Here is a 24,958-nt window from a genome sequence, read left to right on the forward strand (position 1 = left end):
CATGGTGGCTCACACCTGTAAATCTCAGCACTCTGGGAGACCAAGGCAGGTGGATCATGAGGTCAGGACTTTGAGACCAGCCTGGCCAACATAATGAAACCCCATCTCTACTAAAAATACAAAAATTAGCTGGGCATGGTGGTATGTGCCTGTAATCCCAGCTACTCAGGAGGCTGAGGCAGGAGAATCACTTGAACTCAGGAGGCAGAGGCTGTGGTGAGCCGAGATCACACCACTGCACTCCAGCCTGGGCAACAGAGCGAGACTCCGTCTAAAAAAAGTAAAAAGTCTATGAAGCAAATTGTTTAGCCTGACCATGCAGGTAAGGAGGGTAAGTGTAATATTAATTTTATTTTTCTTAGAATAGGGGTTAATATATTAGTTCCTAAAGATCCTCTAAGGGTTTTTGTTTGTTTGTTTGTTTGTTTTGATACAAGGTCTTGCTCTGTTGCCCAGGCTGGAGTGCAGTGGCACAATCATGGCTCACTGTTAGCCTCAACCTCTTGGGCTCAAGCAATTCTCCCATCATGGCTTCCTGAGTAGCTGGGACCACAGGCACATGCTATCACACAGGGCTGATTTTTTATTTTTTGTAGAAATGGGATCTCCCTGTGTTGCTCAGGCTGCTCTTGAACTCCTGGGCTCAAAAGATCCTCCTGCCTTGGGCTCCCAAAGTGCTGGAATTACAGGCATGAGTCCCATGCCTGGTCTAAGGATCTCCTTGAAATGTGTGGGGATGTTTTTGACTGTCACAATGACTAAGAAGCCTGGGGGCCAGGGATGCTAAGTATCTCATCATGCAAATAATATTGCTACAAAATACAGACTTATGGCCCCAAATGCCAATGGCACCCCTTGAGAAAGACCAGGATAACAGAAGGGAAAGAGGTGGAGTAGGAATAAATAGAGCAGTGACAGGAGAGGAAAGGGTGGGAAGTCCCTAAGAATCACCACATCAGATCAGGCCTGGTCTCAGGGCCTAGGATCTAGCTCTAATTGGTATATTGTAGAACTTTTAGGAAGGAGGCTGAGATCACACTTGATGGTGGTGGTAACCTCACAGGTCTGGGATTACCTCAAGTGTCCTACCCTGTTCTAAATGATAGAATGATCAAATTCCCCTTCTGAGGATCCTGGTGCAGTTTCTGGGCTTACAGCTTTGCCAGTGCCCTTCAAACTGGGCAGAATCCTGAGGGTGCTGCTTTCTGTACTTTCAACTTCTGAGAAGACTTCTTTTGCGCTTCCTGCACTCCTGTGGGAACAACCTGAGGGCAAGAACTGTTTCTTCTCTTAGACTCTGAACTCACAATGTCTCTTCTATTAGATTGGGAGTTTCCTGAAAGTGGAGCCAAGACTCCTATTTTTTTCATTCCTTTCAGTTATTAAGAAAACAAATCATGCCTGCTGATTAATATACCTGAGAAGAGAATGATACCACATGGCTGATCTTCACAGGAGCCATGGTGGGCCCAGCAGCTGTTTCAAGTACAAGACAAAAATGCTTCCTCCCAAGATTTCTTCTGTCACTACTTTGGCACTGACTATGTGTTAGCTTCCAGAAAAGCAAGAATCCTCACATTACTCCTGAAAAAGAGAACAGAAGAAAACAAACTAGCCATAGCTGTGGTAACAGGAGTTACTTGCAGCAGTCAGTTCATTTGTTTTTTTTTTTTGAGACAGAGTCTTGCTCTGTCACCCAGACTGGAGTGCAGTGGCGCGATCTTGGCTCACTGCAAGCTCCTCCTCCTGGGTTCACGCCATTCTCCTGCTTCAGCCTCCCGAGTAGCAGGGACTACAGGTGCCCGCCACCACGCCGGCTAATTTTTTGTATTTTAAGTAGAGATGGAGTTTCACCGTGTTAGCCAGGATGGTCTCGATCTCCTGACCTCATGATCCGCCCGCCTCGGCCTCCCAAAGTGTTGGGATTACAGGCGTGAGCCACTGTGCCTGGCCGAGTCAGTCCATTTCTGATGACCAACATGGGCCTGGTGGGAGTGGTGGCAGGGAGTAGGTTTGGATCAGCTGATGAGGCTCCAACAAACACAAAATTACTCGAATGCAACCAGAAGGCAGCACAGCAGCAAGTACAAAATAATATATTAAGATGTTAATGTTAGATTTATATATAGGTGAGTTCTCAAGGGCATGAATTGTGCCTTAAATTGTACACCTTTATATCACTAGAGCCTAGTACATAGTAAGGATAGGCAACAAATGTTTGACTAAATGTATGACACAACTTTTTTTCTTCTTCTCTTAAAATTAATCTTCCTACATTTAGCTTTTCTTGAAGTTATTCCTCTACTAGACATCATCAATGACTTGCTGATTTATGCAAAACCCTTGCTAAGCTGGGTGTGGTGGCGTGTGCCTGTGGTCCTAGCTACTCAGGAGACTAAGGCAGGAAGATCACTTGAGCCCAGGAGTTGGAGGCTGCAGTGAGCCATGACGGTGCCACTGCATTCCAGCCTGGGTGACAGAGTGAGACCCTAACTCTAAAAAAAAAAAGTTCTGGACCAGGCACGGTGGCTTATGCCTGTAATCCCAGCACTTTGGGAGGCCAAGGTGGGCAGATCACGAGGTTAGGAGATTGAGACCATCCTGGCTAACATGGTGAAACCCCATCTCTATTAAAAATACAAAATATAAGCCTGGCGTGGTGGTGGGCGCCTGTAGTCCCAGCTACTTGGGAGGCTGAGGCAGGAGAATGGCGTGAACCCGGGAGGTGGAGCTTGCAGTGAGCAGAGATCGTGCCACTGCCACTGCACTCTAGCCTGGGCTACAGAGCGAGACTCCGTCTCAGAAAAAAAAAAAAAAAGTTCACATGGGTATTTGTACTTCGTGTTTTGCCAAACATTTTATGTAAAATTTTAAATATATGCAAAAACACACATATTAGTATAATGAACTTATGCATCCATCACCTTACTTCAACAATTCCTTGCTGAGAGGAGTTTTTAAAGTTGTCTGAGTGTCTTTAGGTGGAATCTCTTCAAATATTTATCCCTGTCCATTTTATTCATGTTTACTACCCATCTGGCTCCTGAAAATACGAGTCCGTGACTCTTGATATACTCCTGGCCATAATGGTCTTTTTCTTACCCTCCCCACCAAAACTTTTTTTCCCTTTTCTCCACGATTTTGCTCATGCCATTGCCTCTGCTTGGAATGTTCTTTCTCTTTCCCATTTACCAAATCTAATGCATCTTTGGTGCTCAAATGTCACCTCTCCTCTGCTTAAACAGCTCAAGGTGACAGCTCCAACCTGTCAATTCTCACTTAGCCTTTAACAGAGTGCCTCATATTACAATTATATGGGTATATGTCTTCTTTGTCCCTTGACCAATTGTAAGCTCTCGGGGGACAGGTTTCACGTCTGAATCATTTCTGTGTACCCAATGTAAAAGGGAGAATTTAGTTCCTGATTTGCAAATGTCTGTTGAACAAATGACCATAAAAATTGTGCTCCAAAGGGCTCACAGTCATAAAGCATTCAAAATGGGGTAGATTGCAGCAATAGCAGTAACAAACTCTTAGTGAATGCCATCTAAACATCAAGCAGTCCTCACAGGCCACAGCCAGTATGGGGCTAAGGCTTCAAAGACAGAAGAATGAAGGATGAGTCCTGAGTCTCCTCTCTAGGGCTCAGATTAATTAAAGCTCACTATTCCCACTACGGGAACTCACTGGGCACACAAAAATCTTTCCTCTTCTGCTAGATTTTGGAGATACAAAAATAATAAAAATAAGCAAGACATAGTCTCTGAGCCAGGCGCAGTGGCTCACGCCTGTAATCCCAGCACTTTGGGAGGCTGAGGTGGGCGGATCACGAGGTCAGGAGTACAAAAAATTAGCCGGACGTGGTGGCGGGGGCCTGTAGTCCCAACTACTCGGGAGGCTGAGGCAGGAGAATGGTGTGAACCTGGGAGGCAGAGCTTGCAATGAGCCGAGATCGCGCCACTGCACTCTAGCCTGGGCAACAGAGCGAGACTCCGTCTCAAAAAAAAAAAAAAAAAAAAGACATAGTCTCTGTTTTGAAGAAACTCACAGCATATTTTTGTGATTTGATGCGAAAAGCCCATCTCTCATCATCAATGAACACTCGGGCCAGGCATGGTGGCTCAGGCCTGTAATCCCAGCACATTGGGAGGCCGAGGAGGGTAGATATCTTCAGCCCAGGAGTTCAAGATCAGCCTGGGCAACATGGCGAAATCCCATCTCTGAAAAAAAAAAAAAAATTAGCCAAATGTGGTGGTGTGTGCCTGGAGTCCAAGCTACTCAGGAGGTTGAGGCAGGAGGATTGTTTGAGCTTGGGAGGCAGAGGTTGCAGTGAGCTGAGATTGCACCATCACACTCCAGCCTGGGAGACAGTGAAACCCTGTCTCAAAAATAAATAAATACATAAATAAATAAACACTCTTGGTTTGGCAATCCTGACAATCAAACTGCTTGTAGTTCTCACAAGATTAAGTTCTTTGAGAACTCCTTCCCTTACAAAAACTGTTGCTGCAATTTTTTGGTAATTACTTGTTTACCCTGTATGCCTTCTCACTAAGCACCAAGCTCTTTGAGGATGTGGATTTCTGTCATGTTCATGATCTCCCACACTTCAGAGCAGCATCATGATTCTGTCAGAAACAATAAAGTAATAAATGATGTTCAGGAAATTGGTTGACAATGTGAAGAAAAATAAAAGTAGATCCCTACCTCACAACGTATCTAAAAAATTATACCTAGGCTGGGCGTGGTGGCTCACACCTGTAATCCCAGCATTTTGGGAGGTTGAGGTGGGTGGATCACTTGAGGTCAGGAGTTTGAGACCAGCTTGGCCAACATGGTGAAACCCTGTCTCTACTCAAAATACAAAAATTAGCTGGGTGTGGTGGCACATGCCTGTAATCCCAGCTACTGAGGAGGCTGAGGCAGGAGAATCACTTGAACCCGCGAGGCAAAGGTTGCAGTGAGCCAAGATCACCCCTCTGCACTCCAGCCTGGGTGACAAAGTGAGATTCTGTCTCAAAAAATGAAATAAAATAAAATAAAATAAAATAAAATAAAATAAAGACAAATAATTATACCTAAAAGGCTGGGTACAGTGGCTCACACCTGTAATCTCAACACTTTGGGAGGCGGAGGCTCAGGAGGATTGCTTGAACCCAGGAGTTCAAGACCAGCAACATAGTGGGACCCCATCTCCACAAAATATTTTTAAAAATTAGCCAGGTGTGGTGGCACATGCCTATAGTCCCAGGTACTCACAAGGCTGAGGTGGGAGAATTGCTTGAGCCTGGGAGATGAGACTACAGTGAGCAGTTATCATGCCACTGCACTCCAGCCTGGGCAAAAGAGCCGGACCCTGTATCACTCAGGCTGGGCACAGTGATTCACACCTGTAATCCCAGCACTTTGGGAGGCCGAGGTGGGTGGATCACTTGAGGTCAGGAGTTCGAGACCATGGCCATGACCCCATCTCTACTAAAAATATGAAATTTCCCCAGGCGTGGTGGCGCTTACGTAGTCCCAGCTATTTGGGAGGCTGAGACATGAGAATCGTTTGAACCCAGTAGGCGGAGGCTGCAGTGAGCCCAGATTGAACCAGTGCATTCCAGCCTTGGTAACACAGCGAGACACTGTTTCAAAGAAAAAAAAAAAAGCACTCAGATTAAAAAACAAAATGAAACACAATACAATACTATATAGTCATGGCTACATATAATTATTAAAAATGGACTGGGAGAACACAAGCTAATTCTAATTCATAATAGTTGCTTCTGGAGAGGATGAGAGGGTAATAGGCTTGAGAGTAGAAAAAACAGGTAAGTTTAACTTTTATTGTATTATCTAGCTTTTAAAAAATAAGCAAATAAATCATAATGCCAGTAGTCAATTTAGGGTGATGGGTGTACAGTATTTACAATACTGTACAATTTACAATATTCTCCGTATTAAGTGTCACAAAATAAAAATGATTATTTTTAAGTAAATGGGATGCCTGTGGATGATGTAGATAATTCCCTGTAATTTTCTGTTGGTCCCAATGTAAAGCTGACTTTTCTAGACGTTCTGTGGGCTCACAGGCCATCCTAGTTCCATTCACCAGACAGATCCAGGCGGACGCCCAGAGGCGTGTGAGCTGGGGCTACAGGCTTGCAAGGTATCGAGTTCACCGGCTGCTGAAAAATCAGTTATGAAGGTATACGTAGGGGTGGGACAGTGAATGGTGTATAAAAAGGAGGGTAAGGCAGAAGCTGGGGCCGCAGGATGTGGGTTAGAAAAGTGTGCCGAGGTGTGTGAACTGGCATGACAGCCTAAGTAAGACGCGGAATGTGGGTGCCCTGGAGGTCCCGCAAGGCTCTTCAGCTCTCAGTTTCGGGAGCTCAAGCCGCACCGCTGCTTTCACAGCTCATCGGGAACAGGCTGCTCAGTTCATTTCCTTGATGGCCACCCCTCCTCCCTCTCGGCCACTCCCCTCCCCATCAACAAATCCCAATGCCCCTCACCCGGGACCGTGGACCTCGAGGAGCCACCGTTGCCTCGGATCTCGGACCACCAAACCTATTCTCCCGCCAATTCGGCCTTCTGACCTTCGCCTTCTGACCCCGAGAGCTACTCTTCCGTCTTCCGTAGCACAGGAATGCGTTCTGGGGCTTCAAGAAGCTGCTGTTTTTGAATATGAGTCCTACCGAGGCAAGATGGCAGGTGCTGCAGCCAGGAAAATACATTTGCGTGTGTTTTAATGTTTATTTTCACTCACTACAACTCTTTCGTGGAGGGAGCGGAATTTAAACTTCCGGGTCAGCCTCAGTGCAGCTTGGGAAACGTAGTTCCTAGTCCCCACGTCTCGCTTCTTGGAGCCCAGACTGAGGGAGCGTCGCGAAAGTTGCCCGTTTTGGAACGCTCCCATTTGGCTCTCCAAAGGGAAGAATTGGTTAAATAGTTGCACTGAAAATAATGCGATTCAAATTTCTCATTTTCCAAGGACGCTCCCTTGCTGAAGCTTGCAAGGGCACGGTACTCCTCTCTCCTTGACCCTGAAACGTGCAGCAGGTAGATAACCTCCTGATCCCTGACAGTCTCCGCCTGTGTTGATGCCCCGCCCCCTCTGCTGGAGTCCGAGCCGCCGATTGGCTAGGAGCACTTGAGCGGCGGAAGCAGCTGGCTCGCGCGGGGACTGCGGTGAGGGGGCGAGCCGTGAAGATGGCGGCAGTGGTGGAGGTGGAGGTTGGAGGTGGTGCTGCTGGGGAACGGGAGCTGGAAGAGGTAAGCGGAGTTGAGAGACGAGGAGAGACTCAACCTGAGACTGAGGGGAGGGGCAGTGAGGTATCGGGAGGTGGGGGTCTTAGGAGAGAAGGGAAAGATCCTGAGAGGGAAGGAGCTGACTAGGGGGCGGCTGCGTGGAGAGCGAAGTCAGAGGCACTCCTGACTTGGGGACTCCGAGGCACTCCTGACTTGGGGACTCCGAGGCGGCCTTGGGAGTAGAAGACTTGCATTAGCCTCAAGGGTGAAGATGGAGGACAGAGAGAGAGGTCGGAGGGGTGGGGGTGTTAAGATTTCGTGATTACTAGCTGGGTGTCTTAGGGTAGGACCGAAGGGCTAAGAGGTAGTTTGAGTTGGAGGGACGTGAATTTCTTCAGGGGAAGGCTGGGCTTCCACTGTGGGAGAGGACTCTGTCTAAGCCTAGGGTGGGGGTTGGGGACACAGACCGGGAAAGAGTGCTAATCCACTAGTAGTATAGCTTTGAGTTATCTTAAAGTTGGAACTGTTTTATTTATCGTTACATTCTAAGACTTTGTATCTAATGCATGCTCAGTAAAGTTTTGGCCAACGAATGAAGGAACAGGTGGATGAATAAATGATTGTATGCCGGAATTCATGCATTTATTCACTTAATAAACATTATGACTTTTGCTCCGGGTTCTGGGCCAGGTGCTAGGGAGACAAGGGGCCCCTCCGTTGAAGAGCCCACAGTCTAGTGGTGGGAGACAGACAAGAAGACTAGTCATTGCATTAGAGATATAATGGTGGCACTGAGAAGTGTGCAACATTTCAGCTTGGGATAGGGAAGGCTTCCCGGAGTTGCTGAGTTTTAAACGATAAATAAGTGTCTCTCTCTTCTTCTGGACTTATGAGTTCCTTGAAGGTGAGCTCCTTGAGATTGTGTGTTCCCTTTACCTATCTAATAGGCATTTAAAGACTGGGGTATTAAATTACCAGTGGTCCTTGAAGGAATCACTAGGAGGAAGGAGATGTTGAGTGTGAAAGGAATGAAGGGACAGGGCAGAGAAGCAGAGACAGGTGAAAAGATTCTGAAGCCATGGAGACATTGATAGCTAGTGGTGTTTGTGATCTTGCACATGCCAGCATATGGACAAAGACATCACAGGAATAGGAGGAAGGGGATTGGTTGTCAGAGATAGAACCAGTGAGATCTCTGAGGGGTCAGAATCTTAGAGGCCCCTTGCTGTGTGTTGGGTGTGGGAAGAGTGGGGAGGATTGGGGATGATTGAAGATGAGGTTCAGAGAAAGGGAGAAGTGGACTTGGGAAGCAATAAGACTGTTGCCTGGTAGTGGGATGAGTTGGAGGAGTTGGATTACCTGATTGGGATCATTAAGGTGGGAGGAAGGGACTGCGAAATTGACAGGTGATCACAGCAGGGGGATTTTTAAAGAAGTGTTGTAGTCTTCTACCTCCCAATCACTAGAGACTACAGGTGTTTGGATGTGGAGTGGTTTTGGAAATGACCTCCAAGACCCCTTCTAGCTTTTACATTTCTGTGATTACAGTTGGCTGTGGTTCAATGAGATATATTTGAAGACACTTTGGAAAGGGTAAATACTGTATTGAAGTTCTTATTTAAGGTTTGTTAGTCATGGGCTCTCCCTTGAGACAATTACGTATATCTCAAAGCTGTAGTTACATATGTCAGGGTTCATTGAGATAAACAGCAGAAGTTTTGGCAGAGGAGAAAATAACATTTTCTTTTTTTATTTGAGATGGAGTTTCGCTCTTATTGCCCAGGCTGGAGTGCAGTATTGCAATCTCAGCTCACCACAACCTCTGCCTTCTGAGTTCAAACAATTCTCCTGCCTCAGCCTCCTGAGTAGCTGGGATTACAGGCATGCACCACCACGCCCGGCTGATTTTTTGTATTTTTAGTAGAGACAGGGTTTTTTCATATTGGTCAGGCTGGCCTGGAACTCCTGACCTCACGTGAGCCGCCGGTCTTGGCCTCCCAAATGTGCTGGGATTACAGGTGTGAGTCACCGCACCCGGCTAAGAAAATAACATTTTCATTAAGACATGTTTGATTTTTGTTTCTTAGCTTTTCTTTATTGCTTGAAGGACTTAAGAGCGTTTAGTAGTATAATAGAATTTACAGAGTATCATGCATAGGAGTTAACTTTATATGAAACCACTAGCATTCATTCCAGGAACCTTGTTACTTGTTTCATTTCCTGAGAAAAGGTATAATCTGTTGTCTGGAAATTCCGTGTGGACTGGTTCTTTTTTGTTGTTGTATGTTTGAGAAAGTAAGCTCTGAGAAGCAGGAACAGTCATCCCTTCAAGCTCCAAAAATAACAGAGGTCTGGTCTGGCAGACCTTAGTTTGTATTCAAGTTTCTACTAATGTCTCCCCAGCTGTTTCTTTGCAGCCTTAGCTTGTGAAAGACCAGGTGAAATCCGTCTTTAATATGTAATTATGGGGTCTACTGTGTGTTATGCACTGATAATTCAAAGATGAGTAAGACAGGATCTTTACCAATTTACAGTCGAGTGAAGAGACATGCAAATAGCGTATTATAATACTAGATAATTGCTGTAATGGAGGCATGTAACAAATGCAGTGGGGCACAAGAGATCAAGCACTTGAGTCAGCTAGGGGAAGTAAAGTCTTTATGATAGAGATCGGTTTGAGCTGAAAAAGGTTGGGTTTACAAAAGAGCAGTGGTTTACATGTGGCATTAATATTGCCCCCTGTGTAGCACTTTCTGTTTTACTGATAGACTCTAATGTGGAGCCGAGATTATAATTGGGTAATGGGTAGCCTGGCTAAGATGGAGTTGGTGTACTTTTCTACTTCTTTGGAAAGAAGGTACACGCTGTGTATATTCAGGATATTATACCTATGTTTTCCAATATTAGATGCCATTAGCATGATACGTAGTCTGGAATGGCATTCATTCATATTCCTTTTCTCTTTTTTTGTCTGGTTTCATTAATACTTTCTCTAGAAGTTGAGACGTAATTTAGGCTTTCCTAATGGCTTCTTCCTTTAGAGTGATAAATAGAAAAGAGGGTTTAGGAAAAGAGCTACCAGTAGAAAAGGCTACTATTTATTCAGCTCTTACCATACACCAGCCTCTGTTTAAAACTCTTTACCTGCATCATCTCATTCATTATTAACAGTAGGCATGTGAATTAGATGGAGTTAACCCCATTTTATAAATGAAACTGAGGCTAGAGAGGCTAAGGAACTTTCCTAGGATTCCACAGTTTGTGAATGGGGAAGTACAGCTTCTGATCCAGGCCTGCCTATGCTGTACGGAGCTTAGCCCATGCTATACTGAGCACCTGGGTTCCATTTCTTACTCCACTATTTGTGCTCTAGGGGGTGGGTACTTTAAAATTGTATAGTCTTAATCATCTCATGTAAAAATTGATACCATATATTTGATAAGTGGCTGTGATTCAAAAGAGCATTTTGAATCTCACATTTGTGAGGAAGGTTTTATTAGTATTCCCTATTTGTGATTGAGGAAGCTGAGGTTCAGAGGATTTGAGATAGGCCAAGAGTCTTGAGGCTACCAAGTGGTGTCACAAAGATTTAAACCCATGTTTCCAGATTCCAGAGTGTTTGTTTCCCTTCATTTTAAAGACCCAAACTCTTTTCTTTGTGTATAAAATTTCCATTTTCAAAACATAAAGCAGCATGTCATCCCTGAGGGGATCAAAATGAGGGTTAACCAAAAGAATATTGGTTTTTCCATACAGGTCCTTTAACTTACTGATAACTGGTGGATTCTGCTGAACCCCTTTTCAGGAGGAATGATTAGCCTGTTGGTAGTTAGGGAGAGGAGAGATGGGCCTAGCCAGCTCAGCTCAGGTATTAAACTGGCCATGATGACTGCCTAAGCTCAGTTCTGTCTCTCAGCCTGCCAAAGTACAGCATGCTTGAGATGCTAGTAGGATAAGATGTGGGTACCAGTTAGGTGGCCCAAAAGCCAATCTACTCCTGGAGCTAGTGACTTCCTCCTCAAAGGGGAGGCTAACCAACCTCTGAGAGGAATTAGATGCACCCTTTTGGCACAGAAAGCTAGCTTGGGAATTAAGGTAGAAAAGCACTTCAATACCCAATAGGGCCAGCCAGGGCATTGCCTGGCTAGTGCCTGTGAATCTGGATGTGTCCACTCCCAAGTCCTGTTTATCTGCCAAAATGATGTGAAATCATGCATATCAGTGAGGAGTTTCTAACTCAAGCCAGAGTTCAAAGCAGGTATCCCAGCCTGCAGCTAACTTGAGGTATTAATATTATTGCCTCAAGTGAATAATTTACCTCTCTTTGGCCCTGTTTTGCTCTTGTTAAAAGAGAAGACTGGACTAGATTGGTGGTTTTTAAACCTTTATTTAGTCATGAAACCTTTTATTCAAACAAAATTTCACTCTGAAGCCTTGTGGTCCTTGAATGGATTCAACAGAACCCCTAAGGTGCTTGAAGCCACCCTTTGAAAACCAAGGATTTTTCTGTTATAGTCCACTGATTGGGTGACCCCACTTTATGTTCCCTCAGCTCGCTTGTACTTTGTCTAGGCCAGCCTCACCAAGCATTATACAATTGTCTGCCTTCCTCACTAGACTGTAAGCTTTGTGAGAGAGCAGAGTCCAAGTGTATCTTGCTCACCATTGTATTCTCTTCACTCTGCATGTTCCTGGCATACAGTAGGCACCCAATTAGTATTTGATAATTGTTGTTTTTGATTAATAGTATGATAGCTACCATTTACTGGATGTTTGTGATATGCCAGCTCCTCTGCCTAATGGTATATGCTTTTTTATTAAATGTTTACGACATCCCCGTGAGAATTGAGTTATTGGATGAAATCGTCTCTAGCTCTTTCTGGCTCTAGCACTCTATGTACTGTTTCTAATTACTGCCGGGCTTTGTTGGTGCTGTCCAGTCTGCCTAGAATACCTTTCTTTTCCCTTATTGCCTTTTGAAATTCCACCTGCCCTTTAAAGTTCTAGCTTGCTTGGCTTCTTGGACTATTCCGATCCACACTGCTACCTTTTCCCCCTGCCTTTTATGGTTTTCTCTGTTTAAGTTTGTTCCCTCATTTCTCAACTTAGTCCTCAAACTTCTGAAACGTCTGTGTGCCAGGCACTTTGGTGTGCCTGATAATACCAAGATGGATAAAGTGTGATAATTGTCCTCAGAGAGTTCACAGACTGGTATGAGTAGAGAAAGAGTGGTAAGTACATGCAAAATATGTCACAGGTGCTGTGATAGTGGGGTGGGTGCAGTGGGTACATCAAGGAGGAAGTGGCAGTCAGTGTTACGTCTCCTCTTCCCAGCTAGGTTGGTAAACCCCCAGTGGGCAGACTGTGGAAGTTCCCATCCCTTGCTTCTTCAAGCAGTAATCACTGGTTTTTTGTTTGTTTGTTTGTTCTTTCTCCTGTGGTTCTCTCCCTATAGACATTTAGTAAATGTTCCTTGTTGCCAGAGATTTTCTTCTCTAGAGATTTTTGGTCCAAGCCAATATCTTACTGAGGGATCAAGGCATATGTGACTAAAGTTTAGTCTTGGATATCTGACTACCTCTGGATTTTTTTTAGGCATGTAAAATGAGTGGTGGCAAGTGTAGTGGGGAAAAAGCCATAGGGTAGTAAACAGTGGGCTCATATTCTAGACTAGGAATAGCAGATTTGTTTTATCTCAGAGACAGCCATCTGATCATAGATGCTTAGAAGCCTGTGTCGAGAAGGATTCTGAGGCCAGGGCTTAGCAGAAAAGAGTGCTGAGGGTGAAATAATACAGATTACTTATTCTGTGCCTAGTCCTGTGCCAAGTGTTTTAAATGCATTCTCTTTTTTTTTTTTTTTTTTTTTTTTTAGACAGTCTTGCTCTGCCACTCAGGCTGGAGTACAGTAGAGTGATCTTTGCTCACTGCAACCTCAGCCTTCCAGGCTCAGGTGATTCTCCCACCTCAGCCTGCCAAGTAGCTGGGACCACAGGTGTGCACCACCATGCCTGGCTAATTTTTTGTAGAGACAGAGTTTCACCATGTTGCTCAGACTGGTCTCAAACTCCTGGACTCAAGCAATCCGCCCGCCTTGGCCTCCCAAAGTGTTGGGATTACAGGCATGAGCCACTGCGCCCAGCCCTTAGATTCACTATTTAATTTAATACCATAACCTTATAAGATATGTACTATTATTATTATCTCATTCTGTAGATGTGGAAGCTGAGCCATAGAGAATTTAAGTAACTTGCCAAATGTTATATAGCCAGGTAAGTGACAGAACTGGGGTTCAAATCCAAGACTACTTCAGTGCTTGTGCTGTTAACCACAACGGGCAATATGAGTACTCTATACTGTCCATCCTGTTCTATGCGAGACATTTCCATTATGTACATTTGGGTCTTCCTTTCCGGAGGTGATTTAACTGGAGTCATGGTATTTGTCTTTTCCACCAGACTGTGTTCTCCTCGAAAGGAAGGCCTATTCATTACTATATCCTTTGTGCCTGGCATAGAGTATGACTCAGTAAATGCTTAAATATGTGAACTCAGGAAAGATTCCAGTCCCTCTGTACCTCAGTTTTTAATCTGTGAAATGATAGCTTTGGACTAGGTGACCTTTGAGATCTCTTGCAGCTTTGAAAGACTTGGATCACAGAGTTTTATTTTGGCCATGTTTCTTATAACTCTCATCAGGTACTCAGTAAATACTAGTGAATGACTGAATGAATGAATGAAGACATAATATTCTTTTTTTTTTTTTTTTATTTTGAGACGGAGTGTCTCTGTTGTCCAGGCTGGAGTGCAGTGGCGTGACCTTGGCTCACTGCAGCCTCCGCCTCCTGGGTTCAAGCGTTTCTCCTGCCTCAGCCTCCTGAGTAGCTGGGACTACAGGTGTGTGCCACCACGCCCAGCTACTTTTTTGTATTTTTATTAGAGACAGGGTTTCACCGTGTTAGCCAGGACGGTCTCCATCTCCTGATTTTGTGATCCGCCCACCTTGGCCTCCCAAAGTGCTGGGATTATAGGCGTGAGATTATAGGCGTAAACTGCTGCGCCTGGCCTATAATTATTCTTAATAATCTGTGCTAATAATTAACATTGGAATGATAGAATTAAAAATGGTGATGGGGAAGGAAAAGACAAAAAGGCTTACATATAACCTCTTATTCCATCACCTTTGACTTTGGAATTCAGTCAAAACCTCATGCTCTGGCAGATACCCTGGCAGATTCCCATTTGAATTCCCATTCCAATACCTGCCACCCCCAGCTCACCCTTGCTTTTTTTTCAGGTCACTTTTTTATTTTTTAAGAGACGGAGTCTCGCTCTGTCACCCAGGCTGGAGCGCAGTGGCACCATCTCGGCTCACTGCAAGTTCCGCCTCCTGGGTTCACACCATTCTCCTGCCTCAGCCTCCCGAGTAGCTGGGACTACAGGTGCCTGCCACCACGCCTGGCTACTTTTTTTTTTTGTATTTTTAGTAGAGACTGGGTTTCACCGTCTTAACCAGGATGGTCTCGATCTCCTGACCTTGTGATCCACCCGCCTCGGCCTCCCAAAATGCTGAGATTACAGGCGTGAGCCACTGCGCCCGGCCTTTTTCAGGTCACTTTTTTATTATGACTTAATAACACATCTACTTCCAGAAGGAATTTAAGATGTCATTCGGTCAGTAAAGGGGTTAGGAGAGAGAGGAAGGAAAGATGAAGATGAAGAGGAATATTTTAATGCTTTGAATGCAGGGACTATTTTTCTCATCTTTGTACATTCCTCGGTGCCTTGCTCAGTGCTTGGCACATAGCCCATATCAATATATTTATTGAGTAAATGAGAATGCTTGTAGATGTGGATTCTGTTAAGGATAAAGGGAATGTTGACTAAATTGCAAAGGTTGACTGGCATGCCTACTATCTGTTCTGGAAATAATACAATAGCCCCTATCAGTGTTTGTTTATAAACTTCCTATGAAATATTTTCATTGGATTCATTTAAATTAATGCCAAATTGTTCCTTATCAGTGAGTCATCGGCACTGCTTTCTGCTCCCGTAGCGCCCTGTACAGATTTCCGTCAGCACTTACCATGTCGTATTGTCTTTTCCATTAGGCAGGGAACTCCTTGAGGGGACTGCACCTTATCATTTTTTCATCTCTGTATTTTCAGCACCTAATCTTGCACAGTGGCTGGCATGGAGTAGTTATTTAAATATTTATTGAACTTGAATTTTTATTTTTTATTTTTTTGAGACAGAATCTTGCTCTGTTTGCCCAGGCTGGAGTGCGACCTTGGCTCACTGCAACCTCCGCCTCCTGGGTTCAAGTGATTCTCCTGCCTCAGCTTCTGGAGTAGCTGGGATTACAGATGCTGCCACCATGCCCAGCTAATTTTTGTATTTGAAAATGAATCTTAAATCTAGTCCATCTGCCCATGTTGAACATCCCCAGAAAATGGACACTAGTGTGTACGTGAACTCCTCTAATGATAGCGAACTAATCGTTCCATGGTCAGCCTATTCCTTCTTTGAATGCCTCTATTGGAGTGTCCTTCAGATTGGATTAGATTCTTATTTCTGTATTGCTTCAACTTTTTAGTCCTCATCGTACCTTTTCCCAGATTCTGCTTCTTTGCATCTCTGACTTGCCATGGCACAAACACTGCCAGAGAATGCCTCTGGGGGATGTAGGCCCAGTACTCCTGGCTTTATTTGGTCTGAAATCTTACTCCATGGAAGGCAACCCAATATAATCCATCTTGTGTCATTCCTCATCTCCATGTTACTTCTTTGTGTTTTCCCTTGAAGTCATTTGTTACCTCTACTCCTCAGAGAAAAATCTGTAGGTAAAATAAACTCATAAGTTCCCTCTAAAGTGCAGCTTTCCCAAGAGGATGCTGGATCATGGCCATGGGGCTTTTGGCCCTGGGCAGCTAGGGAGAGACTGGGGAAAGAGGAAGCAGAGAGCACAATCCCTGCCAAGGTTTCTGTTCATTTTGTCCTCCTTTCGCAGAGTGTTATCAATAACTCAATGCATTCTGTTACTTAGAAGCCTCAACATTTTACTCCCTGTTGCCCATAGGATTGAGCCTAACTACCTCTGAGCTTGTCATTTAGTGCCCTGCGAAAAGTCTTTTCTCCTATTTTAGTAACAGGAATAGCTAACTTTTTTAGTGCGTACTATGTGCCAGGCAGTAAAGTAAGCATTTTACGTGTGTAATCTCTTAATTTTTTTTTTTGAGACAGAGTTTCGCTCTTGTTGCCCAGGCTGGAGTGCAGTGGTAGATCTCTGCTCACCATAACCTCCGCCTCCTGGGTTCAAGCGATTCTTCTGCCTCAGCCTCCTGAGTAGCTGGGATTATAGGCATGCGCCTCCACGCCTGGCTAATTTTGCATTTTTAGTAGAGACGTGGTTTCTCCATGTTGGTCAGGCTGGTCTCGAACGCCCGATCTCAGGTGATCCGCCTGCTTCGGCCTCCCAAAGTGCTGGGATTACAGGCGTAAGTGACTGCTCCCGGCCTTAATTCTTCTAAGAAACCTTTTATTTGAATTTATTTTATCCTAAATTTATTCTCCTACCATAAGTTTTTGTTTCATCCATTTCTTCTGGGATCATTTTCTTCTGTGCAACCACCTCTTCTGGTTAAGGAACAATTTTTTCCTTTTTGGTAGGATCATCTCAGTGTGGCAGGGGAGCTCATGTATAGGTTAATTTGGTTTTGAGCTCTGTAAATATGGCAGTGCATCTTGGGTGCTTCATGCACCTGGATATGTTTGATGACCAGATAAGCTATTAATACATCTAAACTCTTTTTTTTTTTCTTTGAGACGGAGTCTCGCTCTGTCGCCCAGGCTGGAGTGCAATGGTGTGATCTCGGCTCACTGCAACCTTTGCCTCCCGAGTTCAAGCGATTCTCCCACCTCAGCCTCCCCAGTAGCTGGGATTACAGGCACCCGCCATCATGCCTGGCTAATTTTTGTATTTTTGTAGAGATGGAGTTTCACCATATTAGCCAGGCTGATCTCGAACTCCTGATCTCAGGTGATCTGCTGACCTTGGACTCCCAAAGTGCTGGGATTACAGGTGTGAGCCACTGCCCCTGGCTCATCTAAACTGTTAAGTTCAGCATTACTCTGCATTTTTAAGCATGTGCAGCAAAAATTCAGTCTTTTTGGTCCACCAACCCTGTGCCCAGCCTCACTGTTTGGCGTAGGCACACTTACTGACTCCACAGTTGGAACAATGGAATGGCTTACATGGCTTCTATAAAGTGACATCTTTCAGATACTTTGTGGCTTTTTGGATTTGCATCGCCCCCGCAACTTCCCTCCACCCCTATGGCCTGGGCAGTTTCTTGACTCTTAAAGTGAATATGAAGATTTTAATATCTTGATTTGCATGATTTTGTGGGGTGTTCTGGGTCAAGTTAATAGCCAACCATTTTCACAGATCATCTTAGGCTGCTTACTGGAAGAGGAAAAGCTAATTCTGTTTTAATACTGTTATCTTAATTTTCCAGATGAGAAAAATTGAGACACAGAAAAGTAATTTATTCAGGGTCACACAGCTTGTAAGTGGAGGTGGGATTTGAACATGGTGATACAACCTCATGTCTTCATGTTATAGTGTACACTATTGCTGGTATACACTATGACATGGATTCATGATTTTCAAAAGTCACTATGTATTTATTGTGCACTTAATTATGCCAGGTACTCTTTTTAGTCTTGGGAATTAATAAATGGACAAAGAGACTATCTCTGCTCTAAAGAAGTTATGGTCTAGTTGGGAGAGGAACCCATCAAGTGATAATGACAATATAGTGTGAGGAGTGGAGTTATAAATTACGTACAAGATACCACAAGTGTACAGAAGAAGGAGTGCTTAAGTCTATTTGGGAGCATTAAAGAAGACTTCCGATAGGGTATGGCATTTAGGCTGATTCTTAAAAGTTTATCATGTGGACAGGAGGCCACTTTAGGCCAAGGTAAAAGCATATGTATAAAGGAATAAAGACATGAAATCTGTAATCCTTGAGCATATGATTCCTCACTAATGATATATTTACTGATAACTGCATGCTTTGTGCAGGTCACTATGTTAGGGATTTGGGTCGAGAGAAAACCATGTTTCTTGCATTCAGGGAATTTACAGTCTAGTTAGAAAAATAAGACATGTAGTCCAGTTGGAAAGATAGTGGCCATAATTCTAAAATAAGAAGTACTAAATGTTTTTTTTCCGGTAGAAAAAAACAAAGTACTGTAGGGGAAGTACCCTCTCATGGATATGGCTAGGGAAGACTTCTTGGAGAGGGAGCCATTTGAGTTCGGCCTTCATGGATGAATTGAATTTCATTAGAGCATTAGGAATGAACGCCCAAGGTCAATGTTGAGAAATGAGGATGTATTTGTGATTAGCAAGTAAGAGAAGAGTAAGAGCTAAATTAAAAAAGGTAGGTTGGGGCCAACATGAGGTTGACTTTTGAATGCCAGGCTGAGGAGTTTGGATACATTTATTCATTCCTTCAGTCACCAATTATTGAGTTCTGATATATGCTAGATACTGTGCTGGGGACACAAAGATGAAAATGTGGCTCCTGCTCTCGCAAGATTAATAGTCCTGTGAGGTAAACCAGACATGGGAACAGATGGTTGTAGTATAGTGTCAGCATGTGTTAAGTACTGTGATGACACAAAAGAGGGAGTGATTAACTCTGCTTCGGGAATCCTTAAAGACTTAATGGAGAAGATGTTTTGAGTTTGTTCTTGAGGATTAAGTTTGAGTTCAATAGATAGTCAAAATCAGTGAGGTAAGGAAGAGTGAGTGGTCCAGAAAAGATATGCAAGGCTTGGAGACATTAAACAGCGTGGAATATTCTGGGAACTGTACGAAGTTCTGTATGACTGGAATTTAGGTTAAACGTAAGGGGATAGCAGTGAGTGACTGTGCTAAAAAGCCTGGGCTGTAGAGAGCCACTGAAGAGTCTTGAGCAGAGGAGTAATGTGTTTAGATCTCTGTCTCAGAATGACCAAGCCTAATTGAAGTTTGGAAGTTACTTTTGGAAGGATCAGGTTGGAAAAAGGAGAATAAATCAGTTAGGAGATATTGCAGTAGTTTAGGAGCGAGATGATGGGGACCTGAGCTTGAGCAAAGACAATAGGGTAGAGAGAAGTGAGCAGCTATAAAAATGTTAAATAGTAGTGCTTTCACTTATTTATGTTTTGCCCTTTATTTCTCTCCCTAATTCGTTCACTCATGTATTCAGTAAACATTTATTAAGTTTGTGGTCTGTATTAATTATTCATTATTTCCTTCTTCAAATACTTGTGACTTCAGTGTCAAACATTTTTCTAGGTCCCAGTAATTCAGCAGTGAACAAGACAACTGAGGTCCTTGCTCATATTAGGTTTAGTTTCTAATGTGGTAAAGTAGATAACAAATAAACAGGATAACTCCAGATGGTGACAAATGCTTTGAGAAAAGTAATGTAATGTGATAAAGATGACTAGAAGAGAAAGGCTACTTTAAATAGGGTGATTATGAAAAGCCTCTGAGGAAATGCTATTTGAACCAAGACCTGAATGGTGAAGACCTAGCAATTTCGAGATTTGGAAGCAGATATGTTTCAAGTGGAGGGAGAAGCAAGTACAAATTAATGGGAATGAGCAAGGCATGTCCTGGGACCAAAAAGAAAGCCAGTGCGACAGATCGTAATTAGCAAAGGAAAAATGGTTCTGTGTGAGGTCAGGGAGTCTGGCAAGGTCAGATTTATAAGGCCTTGTAGCTGCTGTGATACATGTTGAATTTTATTGAGCGTGTAATGAGAATTTTTTTTTTTTTTTTGAGACGGAGTCTTGCTCTGTTGCCCAGGCTGGAGTGCAGTAGCGCGATCTTGGCTCGCTGCAAGCTCCGCCTCCTGGGTTCGTGCCATTCTCCTGCCTCAGCCTCCCGAGTAGCTGGGGCTACAGGCGCCTGCCACCACGCCCGGCTATTTTTTTGTATTTTTTATTAGAGACGGGGTTTCACCATGTTAGCCAGGATGGTCTCAATCTCCTGACCTAATAATCCATCTGCCTCGACCTCCCAAAGTGCTGGGATTACAGGCGTGAACCACCGTGCCCGGCAATGAAAAGATTTTGATTGGGTTTCAAAATGGGAGTGATGTGAGCTGATTTTCGTTTTTTAAAAGATCTTTCTGGCTGCTTTGAGAAGAATGGATTGTAGGAGGTGACTCAGTGAGAGGGTTAGGAGGTTATGGTAATAGTCCAGATGGGAGATGATAGTGTTTTGGATTCAGTGGGGAGGTGTTTTAGTCCTTTTGGGCTGCTATAGTAAAATACCTTAGACTGGGTAATTTATAAGCAACAGAAATTTAGCCGGGCACAGTGGCTCAAGCCTGTAATCCCAGGACTTTGGGAGGCTGAGGCGGGCGAATTACTTGAGACTAGGAGTTTGAGACTAGCCAGGCCAACATGGTGAAACCCCGTTTCTACTAAAAATATAAAAAATTAGCTGGGCATGGTGGCAGGTGCTGGTAATCCTGGCTAGTCTGGAGGCTGAGGCAGGAGAATCGCTTGAACCTGGGAGGCAGAGGTTGCAGTGAGCCAAGATCGTGCCACTGCACTCCAGCGAGACTCTGTCTCCAAAAAAAAAAAATCTATATATCTGTGTATATAGATAGATAGATAGATAGATATGTACACACACACACACACACACATATATATATATATATTTCTCACAGTTCTGGAGGCTGGGAAGTCTAAAGTCAAAGTTCTAGCAGATATGATGTCTGGCAAAGGCTCTGTGCTTCAAAGGGGGCTCCTTGTTGCTGTGTCCTCACATGGCAGAAGGGACACACAGCCTCCCTAAAGCCACTTTTGTAAGGGCACTAATCCCATTCATGAGGTCTCCACCTTCACGACCTAATCACCTCCTAAAGGTTCCCTCCACCTCTTCTTAATACTATTGCATTGGAGATTAGGTTTCAACATATGAATTTTGGGGAACACAAACATTCAGACCATAGCAGGGATAGCAGAGACGATGGAGAAAAGTGGATAAATTTAGAATATGTTTTGAAATAGAGCCTACAGGACTTGCTGGTGGATTGGATATGTGATGTAAGGGAAAGAAAATAATCAAGCTTGCTTTTATATTTTTTTGAATTTTTTGCTTTGACTTGAGTAAATGGCATCACCATGGTACCATTAGGTGCCATGTTAATTAGGCAGTTGGAAATACGAGCTTATAGCTCAGGGAGAGGTTTGGACGTTGTTCTGGGACTCTGAAGATCTGGCTTTTTATCCTAGCTCTGCCATGCAGCTGTTATCTGTGACAAGTCAATAAGGTAATGCTGTCAGCTTTAAAATAATAAAGGCATTTGTTACGCCAGCCTCGTGTATGTTGGGAGAATCCTGTTCACTTGTTTATTGATTGGTCACATACTGTGAATTTACCAAGGTACTGCATTAGATGTGAAAGATAACAAAGACATAGGCCTTGCTTTCAGGTTGCTCATGGTGTAGTGGAAAAGTTAGTAAACAGATGTAATAATTGCTATAATATGAAGAAGCAGAGATTTCAGGGAGCACCAAAAATGGCAGGCAAGGGATCAGAAAAGACTCCCTAGAAGTGATACCATAGCTGAGTGCGAAAGTGACTAGAAATTAACCAGCTAAAGAAAGAATAGAAGAGCCCTCTAGGCAGGAGGAGCAGCATGTGCAAGGTGGGAGGTGAGAAAGAGAATGCCACCTTCAGGGAACTGTATGCAGTTTAGTATTACTGGAACCTCAGAGTAGAAGGTGGGGGAGTAATGATAAAATAGGGAGACTGGAAAGGGAGGCAGATGTGATGACACATAAGGCCTTATATGCTGTGCTGAGGAGTTTGGATTTTTATCTGTAGCTGATGATTAGCTGTAGAAGAGCTTTAAGAACTTAGGTTGGCTGGGCACGGTAACTCATGTCTGTAATCCCAGCACTTTGGGAGGCTGAGGTGGGAGGATCACTTGAGGTCAGGAGTTCGAGACCAGCTTGGGCAACATGATGAAACCCTGTCTCTACTAAAAATACAAAAAATTAGCCAGGCGTGGTGGCATGCACCTGTAATCCCAGCCACTCGGGAGACTGAGGCAGGAGAATCACTTAAAGCTAGGAGGTGGAGGTTGCAGTGAGCCGAGATTGTGCCACTGCACTCCTGCCTGGGCAACAGAGCGAGAGTCCGTCTCAAAAAAAAAGAGGAACTTAGGTGAATGACATGGATCAGATGTGCATTATAGAAAGATCATTCTTGGGGCAGAAATGGAGGAGGGACTAAGGGGCAGGAAAAATTTGCCTTAATCCAGGCAAGTAGGGCTTCCAAATTTATCTAATTCTAAAATGCACATAATTTCTGGTGTATTATATATACTGCAGGAGAGCATATGTTAAGTCCCAAAGGAGCTGGGAGCAGAGGAAGGTAAAACTGGAAAGACAGCTAGGGGTCAGGTCATGGCCTTGTGTGGTCCCAAGAGCTCACTGTCCGTGCTCCTGTGGAGGGCATTGTGTAGTCTACTAAGGAGTTCTTACTTTCACAGGCAGCATTAGGACACCAGAAGATTTGAACTTGGGTGACACAGTGACTCGAGAAGTACATGAGGTTGAAGGACCTGGATTAAGTTTGTAGACTGAGTAATAGGAAGGAAGGAAAAGATAGTAGATATATTTCTTACCCCACTGATCTAGGCCTTCTGGTACTACCAGCCATGAACTTTGGTTTTCCCTTCTCCCTAAATCTTCCTTCAGTCCTAGCTGTATACTGTGTTAAGTTTGGAAAGTATTTACTGCTGGCTATTAAAGATCAAGTAGGATTATGTTAGTATTTCTCTTACAAGGAAGAGTCACTTTTTTGTTGTTTTTTTTTTTTTGAGACACGGTCTCTTTCTGTCACCCAGGCTGGAGTGCAGTGGTGTGATCATGGCTCACTGCAGTCTGAACCTCCTGGGCTCAAGTGATCCTCCTGCCTCAGCTTCCTGAGTAGCTGGGACTACAGGTGTGTGCCACCACACTTGGCTAATTTTTTAATTTTTTGTAGAGATGGAGTCTTGCTATGTTACCCAGGTGGGTCTCCCAACTCCTGGCCTCAAGTGATCCTCCTGCCTTGGGCTCCCAAAGTGTTGAGATTACAGGCATGAGCCAACATGTCTGGCCAAGATTCACTTTTATTTATTTATTTTTAAGATTTTTAATTTTTTTCACATGGCCACTGTGTCAAAAGGAGTCACTTTTAAACTTAGTAGCCATTGGCTGTTTCAGATGGCTTTCCCAGTTCCTCTGGATTCTTCTGCAATATCATCCCCACTGTTTGTTCAAGAGAGAATTAAGAGAGAATTACTCAGTGTCTGAGTATTTCCCAAGCATTTGCTTTGTGTCTAGTACTAAGTGTGAAGTGTGAAGGGGATGCTGAACAAGTAAGTCATTTATCCTTGTTTCCAAAGCAGTTAATATTATTTAACATCTGTCTGTCATTTATTGAACACATACAGTATACCAGATTACGAGCTAGTTCTCTGAAATACAAAGAAGAATAAGACTCAAATGATCCTTTAACCATTTCAGATCCACTAGGATGGCTAAATGGGAAAAACTGTTTGCAAATCATATATTAATAAGGTATTTGTCTATAGAAGATATAAAGAGCTTTTACAACTCATCAATAATAAAAAAAAAATAACCTAGTAAAAAATGGGCAAAAGGCCAGGCCCAGTAGCTTACACCTGTAATCCCAGCACTTTGGGAGGCTGAGGAGGGTGGATCGCTTGAACCCGGGAGTTCAAGACCAGCTTGGGCAACATAGAGAAACCCCATCTTCCCTGAAAATAAAAAATAGCCAGACGTGGTGGCTCGTTTCTGTAGTCCCTGCTACTCGGGAGGCTGAGGTGGGAGTATCACTTGAGCCCAGGAGGTCGAGGCTGCAGTGAGCTATGTTTGTGCCACTGCACTCCAGCCTGGGTAACAGAGTAAGACTCTGCCTTAAAAAAAAAAAAAAAAAGAAAAGAAAAGAAAAATCCACACAGAAACTTATACACAAATATTGATAGGAACATTACTCATAATAGCCCCAAGTAGAAATAACCTAAATGTCTGTCATCTGATGAAAGGATAAATAAAATGTGTCTGCCTATGCAATGGAATATTATTTAGTAAGAAAAGGAGTGAACTCCTGATAAGTGCTATAACATGGGTGATGGGTGATCCTTGAAAACATTTTGATGAGTGAAAGAAGACAGTCACAAAAGATCACATACTCAATGAATGAATTTATTTATTTATTTTTGAGATAAGGTCTTGCCGTGTTGCCCAGGCTGGTCTGTAACTCCTGACTCACGGGATTTTCCCCTGTCACCCTCCACAGAGTAGCTGGGTTTACAGGCATATGCTGTCACATTCAGCTGCTGAATGAATTCATTTGTATGAAAGGTCCAGAAAAGGCAAATATATAGCAGTATAAAAGAAATTAATGGTTACCAGGGCTTGGGGATGGGAATGAGGAGTTAGTAAATGAGCATGAGGTTTTTTTTTTTTTTTTTTAGAGTGATGGAAATGATTTAAAATAAGATGGTTGCATCTTATTTTATTTTATTTATTATTATTATGTTTTTGGAGACAGAGTCTCCCTCTGTTACCCAGGCTGGAGTGCAGTGGTGCGGTCTCAGCTCACTGCAGCCTCTGCCTCCCGGGTTCAAG

At 43.7% G+C, this 24,958-nt stretch overlaps 2 protein-coding genes across 31 annotated transcripts in view; one reads left to right on the plus strand and one right to left on the minus strand.

Moving 5' to 3' along the window:
* The window catches only part of XNDC1N (XRCC1 N-terminal domain containing 1, N-terminal like), a 104,124-nt gene extending 97,327 nt beyond the window's left edge, over positions 1–6,797 (minus strand). For 5 of the 29 annotated variants that reach the window (XM_063693322.1, XM_063693319.1, XM_063693321.1 and 2 more), the window contains exons 1-3: positions 6,501–6,636; positions 4,049–4,220; positions 1,418–1,584 (exon numbers count right to left, since the gene is read on the minus strand). In XM_063693322.1, the coding sequence (XP_063549392.1) occupies positions 1,418–1,462 (45 nt within the window). In that variant the 5' untranslated portion in view covers positions 1,463–1,584; positions 4,049–4,220; positions 6,501–6,636. Of the gene's footprint in view, positions 1–1,417; positions 1,585–4,048; positions 4,221–4,535; positions 4,629–5,390; positions 5,631–6,500 lie in introns of all 29 variants that reach the window. The other 24 variants (XM_055356696.2, XM_055356686.1, XM_055356688.2 and 21 more) reach the window with 14 other exon arrangements.
* A 39-nt stretch (positions 6,798–6,836) lies between these two features.
* RNF121 (ring finger protein 121) overlaps positions 6,837–24,958 on the plus strand; it is a 71,065-nt gene continuing 52,943 nt past the window's right edge. Inside the window, exon 1 of one of the 2 annotated variants that reach the window (XM_004051721.5) lies at positions 6,837–7,260. In XM_004051721.5, the coding sequence (XP_004051769.4) occupies positions 7,198–7,260 (63 nt within the window). In that variant the 5' untranslated portion in view covers positions 6,837–7,197. The remainder of the gene's footprint in view (positions 7,261–24,958) is intronic. The other variant, XM_004051722.5, reaches the window with a different exon arrangement.

The sequence above is a fragment of the Gorilla gorilla genome, chromosome 9 (genome assembly GCF_029281585.2).
Source record: "Gorilla gorilla gorilla isolate KB3781 chromosome 9, NHGRI_mGorGor1-v2.1_pri, whole genome shotgun sequence".
Lineage (NCBI taxonomy): Eukaryota > Metazoa > Chordata > Mammalia > Primates > Hominidae > Gorilla > Gorilla gorilla.